Source organism: Anopheles moucheti, chromosome X (genome assembly GCF_943734755.1).
Source record: "Anopheles moucheti chromosome X, idAnoMoucSN_F20_07, whole genome shotgun sequence".
Taxonomy (NCBI): domain Eukaryota; kingdom Metazoa; phylum Arthropoda; class Insecta; order Diptera; family Culicidae; genus Anopheles; species Anopheles moucheti.
This window is the reverse complement of record NC_069142.1, coordinates 5,026,435-5,037,304: the sequence shown is the minus strand read 5'-3', so window position 1 is coordinate 5,037,304 and position 10,870 is coordinate 5,026,435. Positions and strand designations below refer to the sequence as shown.

At 46.1% G+C, this 10,870-nt stretch overlaps 1 protein-coding gene across 1 annotated transcript; it reads left to right on the top strand.

The window, feature by feature from the left end:
• The first annotated feature begins 2,390 nt into the window (after nt 1-2,390).
• Nucleotides 2,391-6,479, top strand: LOC128307295 (SET domain-containing protein SmydA-8-like). Its single transcript, XM_053045057.1, has 4 exons — nt 2,391-2,559; nt 4,876-6,037; nt 6,099-6,256; nt 6,348-6,479. The coding sequence occupies exons 1-4, from the start codon at nt 2,422-2,424 to the stop codon at nt 6,477-6,479; spliced, it is 1,590 nt and encodes a 529-aa protein (XP_052901017.1). The 5' UTR covers nt 2,391-2,421.
• Nucleotides 6,480-10,870: the final 4,391 nt, after the last annotated feature.

Sequence of the window (10,870 nt, the reverse complement as noted above, 5' to 3'; positions counted from 1 at the left end):
AACACAGGAGTTAAATTGTTGTTAATCGTGTGAACATCGATCCATACTCCATCCGCATCGAAGTAGGACAGACTTGCTGAGTTCTTTTTTCTTCTACAAGGGAACACTCTTTCTGCTTGATGTTTGCATTTCCTTTCGCTTGTGACGTAAATTTTCTGGTTTTCCCCCTGTCTGTTCAACGCCTTAACAAGTGAACATCTTTTAATCAGAAATCTTACTTACTTGAACTTTACTTTCATTTGTGGTATATTTTTAAAAAAGAAAACTTGTGTGATTTAGTCGAGATCTGGACAAGGATCTAAAGGGCCTTGAATAAATGGGAAATAAAAGTTTACAAACTATTTAGGATTTTTTTTAGAAAGACAAGTTTACATATCTGTGTGGGTAGATGAAGAAATTAGTCAAAGTATTTTCTTAAATACATGCTACAAACAAAATCACACAATAAATAATTTTAACTAAAATTAAGGAGGGAGAAGGTCAGTTAGAATTTTTAGATTAAGTCAGAACTCCAATCAAATTTTCTCTCAAAGTAAAAAAATAACCTTTTAACAAAGCGCTACGTATTAAGTCATGAATCTAAAGGAAACGGAAGGCAACGTTTTGGTTATTTACATACTCTTTTGAATTGGTTAGTGTAGAAAGTAGAAAAGCTGAAATATCCCCTCAGAACACGGTGAAAAATGCATCAAACAAAGGGTAATGATGGGCAAGAATAGTTATATTGTATGATGCCTTTAAAGCCATTCCAACATTATGATTCGGGTCACGTAAAGCAATCGTAACGAAAATGGTAAATAATTGTTGGGTTGCAAAACTGTGTGCATACTGCAACGGAAGCCATGGAACGCTAACTAAAAATAATGTACATACATGAGCTTACTTTGTAAAAAATGGCCGCCAATGCGTGGCGTTGTTTTGCCGAACGCAGTGTTAAGGTGCCCGTACACGAAATTTACATACACTGCGTGTTTATTGGTGCACAAAAATAGAGACAGTTTCCGTCAAGAGAGCAATGTCTTTATAAAATAGGTAAAAAAGGAAGTAATTTTAATAGAGAAACACACAAACACTAGCGTTAATTGCGTTTGGCTTCTTGTACAATTATCGGCCGCAGTGCAGCCAACACATTGTGCCACGTTTTGTGGCACGTGTTGAAAATAGCACTCATAACCGTCAGCTGGTACAGATCGTTATGATGCGCTGGTTGATGAGATGGTCTTTAAAAAAAAACACACACACACACAAACTTTGTAGTATGTTAATGAGCCTCTATGCTATTGTCGCGTGCTGTTGTCCTTTGACTTGGGAAAGGGACACAAGAAGGGTCCGACGTGTAGATGGGCCGATGTGCGCGGGATGAAATTAATTTAAAGTGAAACGCAAAGAGTGGATCAAATGAATTTAAAGTGAAGAGAGAGAGAGGTGGAGAAATGTGTGTGTGTGTTCCACTCGCGATCGGACCGGTCGGCAAATCTTGTGCCCATCTTTCTCCCTATGGTCGGTTATATTTATACATATGCTGTATTGCAACAGAATTTTGAAGGCACATATCAAGCCGTCCAAACGTTTGCCCACCCCCAATTAACAGAGCGCCGGCGCACTATACCGTCGGCGCTTAAGCCAACTTTACCACCCTTGAGGGTTGACCAATGCATTTCTTCGCGCTATACCGAAAAGTATATTTAGTTGTCGGAAAGCTGTTAAATTATAATTAAACATTAAAGCGACACAAACAGCGTTGTTACAAACACTTAAGAGGAAACGTTTTGAATGATTTGATTTTTTTGAATTTTGGCTCATATTAAGTATTTTATTAAAATATTTTTAATTTAATTAAATGTTTTTAATTTTATAATAATGCCTACTGAATGTTTGTTACTTTGCGTAACTGTATTGTTTTTTAAAAATAATTTTATATGTTTATTTGATTTTGTTCTGTTTTAAAATATTTTTTTGTACGCCTAAATGTAGGCAACCAATTCGGCAAAAGCATGGCGAGACTTCTTTTGTTATTCCACTATTGTGTTTTGGTGATGTTTGTTGTGGTAAATCATACAAAATGCTCACATGTTGTAACCTTATCATCGATTCTAGCAGACTCCAGGTGCTGGACATGTATTAGACGATTGGGCTGACAATTACATACATTCAGGCGCAAATTGCCATCGAAAACCTGCCCAATGCTCGTGCCTTATATGTACAGCAAAAGAGCTACTAGAATGCTAAAAGCGACGAATTCGCATTGGGAATTCCCGGTGTACTGTGGAGCAATTCTTCGCTGCGCATATAAGAACGGTACCGCACATGCAAATCGGCTCTGGTTCGATTTGGCTGATGGGCAGCGTGGTGGGTCCGGCCACGGTTTTTTGGTCCCGCATGTGATCCATCGTCAGTCAGTGCCGCCAGTAGTGAGCCGTGATGACATCCCTCTGCCGTGTCTGTAGCGCTCCAGCGGCGCACCGCTGTGCGGGCTGTCAGCAGGTTGCCTACTGTGGTCGCGACCACCAGCGCGCCGATTGGAAAGCCCAGCACCGTGACCAGTGTCGTCGGTTTAAAGTGAGTGTGATGACCCGCAGAGCGAGAGGGATGGTGCGAAGGGGTCGGGAGGGATACCCCTTTATTTTCCGTCGAGTGACAGCCATAATTACGTTTAGTTTCCTTCGCTTCCGCTGACAAACGGGCAAATTAGTAACGAACCTCGGGGGAAGGAAAATAAAAGTTTGGCAGACTGTGACGAGAGACAAATAGTCTGTCATCTTGAGAAAAGATCCAACACATCATCCAGATTTGATGTGTGTGGCTAGTTGCGTGTGTGAAAGAGCTCGTGAGAGACCATCATTACGGTCAAGTTGGTCAAGTAACCAAACACCGTGTCTTTGCCGTTTTGCATCCAGAATATTAGCAGATATAGTGCTGGATATCTACTCTCGAAATTTCGTGGTCGAGTAGACACGAAAGCTGTCAGAATTTAAATATCACTGGAGGTGAAACAGTGATCCAGAGTGTGTAAAGCCACGTTTGAGGTGTTCGAATGCGTGGATGGTATGAAAACCACGGCACAAAGTTTTGCACACTGCAACCCTTGAACTCCGCTGTAAGTCTCACACCCCCGGCCAACACTTCCTTCCCACCTTCCCCGTCTCGTCTGTCGGTGAAGTGTAATGCCGAAAGTTAATGAATTCGCCGTGTCTCATTTCCATGGCCCGTGTGGGATGTGGACATGTTGTTGATGTTCGTTTTTTGCTGGTCCTTCCTCGCCCGAAGCGGGATTAAATCCGGGAAAGCCACACAACCCCATTACAAACCAGATTTCGCTGATACACATGGATGTGTGTGTATGTGTGTCAACGCCAAAACCCCTTCAGCAAGTGGTGGCTGCGCGTGTGAGTCTATTTTTTGAAAAAAAAAATCCTTTTGTAACCGCAAACAATGTTGCAGGATGACAAGTTCTTCTATCAAGTTCTTTAAATTGCCATCATGCCTTAACGTACCGATTAAGGGCACCGCAGAAGACGCAACGGCTGTGGTACTATCGTGTTCGCATGTGTATCAGCTCGCAGGAACGAATGTGACAATGTATCGGCACGCGGCAAACCCCTCGTCGAACACCGCGCTGCTCGGCGGCTCGAGGGAGAAGGATTATTTAATCGACTTCATACCGTGCGTGCGCTTTGCTTGTGTGTGAATTACATAGAGTTGGGCGTTGCGGGTGGCCCATACCGGCAGGAGCGGGTTCGGAGCGGTATTATCAATTTCGTCACATCAACCGAAGCCGGCGCCATGGAGTCTCATCAAAAATTGTGGTGTGGAATTTCCTTCACACACCGGTGCCTGCTTTGCGAACCTTGCCAATACATATTTGGGCCGGTATAAACTTGAAAGAAAAATAGCTCGTTACATTGTAAGTGGGATACTTTGTGTATGGCTTCCGGGACCAAAAACACACACACACACACACACACACACACACATACACCCGCATCCAATATTATCTTAATGAAGGCATCAAAAATGAGATGCAGGTTACATCAAGCCGAACGGAAGGGTATATATTTTTAGCCGATTGCTACGAAGAATGTCGTTCAATTTCGCTGGCTCATGAATCGAAATAACATTGTTATTAAATTTTTCGGGTTAAATATTCCTGCCACGTGGTCGTGAAGTTTGGCTGCATAAATATGGGCGCAGCAATTGTGTCAGGGTAAATTGCAGTTTAAAAGTTAATCAATTATTAAATATTTCGAAACAAAAGTCTCACAAAAGTATTTTTGTCAATTAACATAAATTTGTTTGAAAGTTTTACAATTAGATGGGTTTAGATTAATATCGGCCGCATTATGTTGCGGTACAAGCAGCAATACTACACTCTGCAACAAATTTTACGCCTGCATGTATGCAACGAGCCCCTCGAACAAGAGCCTTTCTAATGCTTGTTCCCGATTTTGTCTGGACCGTGTACGCCTACCAGTATGCAATGTAAAGCTTGCGCAAACGTCTGCTAAACGCTAATTTATTTCGGAGAACGCCTCAAGGATAATAATGTTGCATACTTGCAGGCGTTGGAAGTATGAGACGGAAGCCAATTAATTGTTTCGGCTAGCTTTACATCCCTAGCGGCCCGTTGGAGCTTTTGTGGTGTATTAGTAGCGTAGCCGTTCTTCACACAACAGGATCGGTCCAAAACCCTATCCGGACCAATCCTCCGTGTGCTGGACTGATTATCCAGCTACGGGTAAATAAAGTCAAAGAAAGCAAGGAATGGCAGGCTTAGACCGCTTGAGGTTGTTTGTGCCAATGAAGAAGAAGAAGCCTCTCCCCCCCCCTCCCCCCTGTTTCCCAAGAAGCTTTAATCAGTTGTTTTACCCTTCGCAGGTGGTACGCAACGATCGGCTCGGGCGCCATCTGGTGGCAACGCGGCACATCAAGCAGGGTGAGATAATTTACCGGGACGAACCGTACGCGGTCGGGCCGAAGATCGCGAACGTGCCGCTGTGTCTTGGCTGCAACCGTAATTTGGTGCCGCTGTTGAAGGCGTCCGGTAAGGGCGGGGAACGTTTCCACGAGTGTACCCGTTGCGGTTGGCCACTGTGTGGGGTGAGTTGCGAGGAGGCGGCCCAGCATCGTGCGGAGTGTGCGGTGTTGGCTGGCAGCGGGTACCGGCCCAACATTCGCCCCCATCCGTCCAATCCGGACCACCGTGAGTCGGCGTACTGTGTGATCGTACCGCTGCGTGTGCTGCTGCTGGAGCGTAATGCGCCTGAATGGTATGCAACCGTGCGGGGGTTCGAGTCGCATCTGCAGGAACGGTTGGCGAGTCCGCTGTACGGGGTGTTGCGGTCGAATCTGGTGCCATTCGTGCGCAACGTGCTTGGCCTGCAGCAGTACAGTGAGCAGACCGTGCTGGAGCTGAGCGCGATCCTCGACACGAACTGTTACGAGATTCGGTTGCCGGAGCAGCACGTGAAGGTGCGTGGACTTTACCCGCTGGGCGCCATGCTATCGCACGACTGTCGGCCCAACACGAAGCATTACTTTGACGACCGGCTGCATATGGTGCTGGTGGCCACGGTTGACATTCCGGAGGGTGCCGTCATCCATGCGTCCTACACGCAACCGCTGCTCGGTACGGTCCAGCGCCGGCTGGCGCTCCGCCAGGCCAAGTGCTTTGATTGTGCCTGCGAACGGTGCAACGATCCAGCAGAGCATGGTACGGAGGCAAGCGGGTTCCGGTGTCCCAACTGTCGCCGTACACCGAGCCTGGTGCTGGCGGTCGAACCGACCAACTATCGGACGGTGTGGCGCTGCACAAGCAAGCGCTGTTCGTACCAGGAACGGCCAGAGCAGTACGTCGCCAGGTGCGAACAGCTGCAGCAGGCACTGCTCGCCCTAGACCGTACCGATCCGGCGGGGTACGAAGCGTTTCTGGCACGTCACGAACCAACGCTTCATCGGTGGAACGCTTACATCCTGCAGGCAAAGTATGCGCTTACGCAACTCCTAGGTAGCGCCCGGGTTTCAAATCGAACCACGACAGGTAAGGGACCCACGGGAAGCGGCCTTTCGATGCGCTCAATCCGAACCATTACTCTTTCCAGCACCAACGGAAGCTGCCTGCCGGCGCACGATAGAGCTCTGCCGGGATCTGCTCGCCGTGGCGGATCGGCTCGAGCCCGGGTACGGCACGTTCCGCACGAAGCTGCTGCTGGAACTCGGGACCGCGCTCGGCGCCCTCCATTCGCTCGGTGTCTTATTGGTCGGTACAGCGCGCAAGCATAAACTACACAACGGACGCCCAAGTTCGGTTCGGTGGCTTCATAATGATGGACATTATTTCTTTCCCGCAGGAACCCGAGCTACAGGAATGGTGTACGGTGCGGACCGAACTCGTACGCATTGCCAAAACGGACCCAACGGTGGACGTCAGCAGCGTTGGTGATGGTGCGGTTAGTGAAAAGGGTCCCCTTTATTGCTCGTAAACCGCCACTCGAGCGTGCCCCCGGGAGAAAAGTGTGTCCGGTAATCGATGGCACACCCCCTTCGCGGAAAACTCTTCCATCCCCCCCCCCCCCCCAACACCACATTGAGTAGCCAAAAGGTGGTGGTGGTGTGTGGTTTGATTTGCTCACATCGACAATGTGCGGTGGTTTAGTGGTTCGTTCACTTTCACCATCCAACCGGATCTACCGCAGACCGATGATTGACCGAGCGGGTTTGAGAATAAATCCCCTAGTTTTTTCTTTCTTTCCTCCATTACCACACACACACACACACGCGCACACCTTCCCAAACCCGAAATCGGGTTTGCGGCCCGCGGCAAGGGATCGTCCGCAATCTTTTCCAGCAGAGCGATTATCGGTGATGGCGTGTAATGTCCACCGGGGAGGAGAAGGAGTAGGAGGAGGAGGAGGAGGAGATGGAGAGGGCGGAGGGGGATAGAAGTGTTGTTATGTGTGCTAACGTGTGAAAATTCACTTACCAAATCAAGGACGTTCAAGGACTAACATTTACCACCGAGAATGGTGGACGTCAAGGAAACGGTCCACCGAGCAATGGACAGGACGTTATACAGTGCGTGTCATACCTATACGGTCACTTATCGATGAGAAAAAAATATGCATAAAGTATAGTAGATAGATGTACGGCTCGGCCGTTCTATTGATAAATAAAACAAAATTTGTAGATACGTAAAAATTACATTGTACGATGTTAAAAATAATAGAAAAGATATAAACGATGGTACACGACTCCACCGGTTTTTTTTTTAATTTTATTTTTTATTTATTTATATATTTATTGTTCAGTTTGTTAAGTTAATTATACGGTTATTTATTTATTTATTTGTTTATTTACTTATTTATGTACAAGTCGTCTTACAGTGGAGGATCAATCCCCTTGGAGGCCCCCTATGCGCTAATTTTTATCATAAATAGGAGAAATGTCTTTTGTACGTGTCATTTGATTATCCAGCAACTGTAATTATTTGTAATTTTAAGAAAAATAAATAATCATGTTGTATATAAGTTTACTACAAATATTTCATTTATTTATTATTACTTTTCCTTCATGTTTTTTACCTTTTCCCGGGCATGCTCGGTTAGTTTACAGTAAATATATTGTTACAGTTATATATTTACTTAAAATAGTAAATATGTCAGTACACTACAGTAGGGATGGAAAACTCTAGAATTTATTTTATTTTATTTAATTTAAAAACTAAAAATAAAATAAATTTACAAAAAGGCCATATGATTATGTGACTCACTGTAGTTGGTCGAATGGTTTTGTCTGCTTTATTTTCTTTCCGTTCGTAACCTTTAGACAGTTCAATGTGCATACACAAACGCACATTAAATCAGGTGAGTGCACACGTGGGGGAGGGCACCCCCTTCTTCAGCACCCGATTTAAACACGCGCACACACACACACACATCGTGTTGTCAGCACGTTAGCGCTTAAACTTCTCAGGAACGTTAAGGGTGAAATATCAATTCCTCACGAACGGTTTCATGTCGTACAGATTGTGCCCGGCACCGGGGTTGGTATCGATATCGCTGAAATTAACAGCCCCGGAAGTGCCAATGAACACCGTGCCAGGTGACGTTCGAGTCGTCGTTGTTACTGGTTGGCCCACGCACGCTTTGCCATCCTGCGAGACCCGAATCACACACGGTTCAAAATTTCTGCTAAAAATAGCGCCGTCCCGATCGCTTACTGTTTTGTTCTTCCAGCTTTGCCCGCTTTCGTACGAGTTTCACGCCAGGAGGTATGCAATCCGCACAACGGGTGTAATTTTATTATTAGCACAAGCCGAAACTTGACGCACTGCGAGCACGGTTGTACTAAAGCGATAAATACACTCAATTATGCTGGTGCAATGTTGTTTTGTTTTCGCTTATTATTTCTTACCTTTGCGTGATGGCAGGTGGTGTTAAATTTATTATCCCGTGCAGTAGAACAATGATCTTAGCCGTGTGAAACTGAGAAGATGTTTTGCATTTGCTCGATAAGAACCGTTGTTTGCATTTCTACAGTCATGCTGTGGATTTAGTTAGAAAATGAAAGCTCACAAACAAATAAACAGTACGTTTTCTTTCATGTTTGGAGTTTTAATTCACACCATGTACTCTAAATCGGGGTGATGGAATCTTACATCGGAAATTCCAGCGTGCTCAAACGAAACCGGAGGCAGGTATCGAGAGTGACTGCTTCTGCTAATCCTCATCACGAATTCTTGTGTGATTACCCGCCGGTATCGCGTAACGCATTCCGTGTGCGAACGTACAATTAATCAATTTAGCATCTTCCGTAGCGTTACACGCTTGAAGACGTAGGCCACCCTGTGGGAAAGCCTTAAAAAGCAACAACAACAACTGGAAAAAAAACCGACCAACGAAACCGAAAGCTTCTTCGTACCGTGCAACAATTACTGACACACCTGGCACACAGATACTCTCGGTATGCCGTACGCGCCAGCACCTGCGAGGAGACAAGCCCGCGCATAATGCGCCCGGACGCGTAAAGCGAATGGATTTAACGCTCGCGAAAACTCGGCAGGATGCGAACGTTTGGGGCGTAAGGATATCGATGTTAGCACACACACACACACACACACACACACACAAACACATACAAACAACTGCAAAACAGCCACCCCGAAAACGCGACATTGAAAAACTTTTGCCCAGCGCTATTACGCACCGCGGTACTAAATTTGCCACGCGCGGTGCCTACATTTAGGCGCTTTATTTGGCTGTTTCCGCGTGCTTCGCCGCGGTGGAAAGCTTCGCCGTGTCGGGCGGTGCAAAAACCGCACAAAAGTGTCGAAACGCCTGGTCGGGACCTTTTTTTGGGAGGGTGGGAAATCTTCCACTATGCTCACCTGTACGCTTTACCAGCTCACTTTATAAAGCCTTCCTTAATAGGCACGTCATTAAACAGGTCGTTTTCCAGCGATATTGTTTTTTTTGGCGCTGCGCTAAAAAAGCATTTATATCTTGTCTTGTCTTCGTGGTGGGGTTTTTTGTTTCGTGCTTTGGCATTTGGCACCACACTGGGTGGCCACCTTGTTCCGTTTGGTCCGTTTGTTTCACTTTGGGCGGGCGTTTAAAAGACGAGTGCCGTTCCGCGTACGCAACACAGCGGCATCCTAGGTGCTTGAGCTGGAGCACCAAAAAAAAAAAAATGGATGAGCTTTCGGGCTTTAGTGATGGGTATCTTCATCGCCATTTCCCCCCCCTCCCCCCCCTCCACTCACCCCACACCAACCCTTGCCTATTTCGTACTTGTTGTTGCGGGGTGGAGATTTTTTTCTCTCGTTCTGTAGCGCCAGCAATATTTTCTTTCCGTGCGCGTTGTTTACGTTCGCACGGAACGGCCTGGCAGATTAAGCTCATTCCCTTCCCTTCATTTCGGCTAAACGGTTTTAGCTTTTTCGATGAATTTTGAAGCAATAAATTTTGCCATCTTTGAAGTGGATGGTGTGGCCCGCACTTGTTGGGTGCCGGTACGCAAATCCTTCGTCCAGGGCGAACGTTTCCATTTGGAGTAGCCCACCGTGGCCAACGGAACGTAAGTGATTAAATGTTTTCCAGTGGCGCAGTGTGCATAAAAAAATGGCTACTCGCAATTGGACAGATTATGTACCGAGTGAGAACCGAATAAATCAACTTTAGTGAAGGCATACAGTAAATTCGTGAAGTGGATCCTGGTCACGGCACCAAAACCGAATTTTACCGTCCCAGGGAAGTTCAGCGCCAGGTATTGGCATTTTTCGATCAGTAAGCTTTAGTGGATGTAAGAATATACAATTCTACCATAATAGGCAATACAGTTGCCATCATGCGCTTGTTGTACTGTATCGCTTTTTCCCGTTTTCCGCATTGCCGAGTAGGTGCTCGCGGGTTTTCACGTAACCATAGTACACGTCTTAGCGCCGGATGCTTATCGGCACATCTGGACAATTTTCGCATCTTCTATATTTTGTAACGCTTTCTTCCCTTCCCTCAACCCGCCCCCTCCGTTCCTCCTTCTACTGTACATCATTCTTACAATTTAATCGACATATTTTGGATGGCAGAAAAGAAAATTTCTGAACGCTCGGCAGAAAGAAAATCGGGCAGATAATAAATAAATTCATGAAACCAGCAGCAGTTGAACACGCGTCGCTGGAAGCGAATAACCTCGACTAGCTTCCACCTTCCTTTTCCTCACTGTCTCTCTCTCCCTTTCATGCTCTGGAATAGAATCTAAGTTCCATCGCACTTTCAAATCCATCTGCCAGAAAAGGGGGACGGTTTTCGTGTGCGTGGAGGGTGGGCTGTAAGTGAAATTCTTCACCGAAAGTGGGTAGCTATGGGTACGCTGGTTG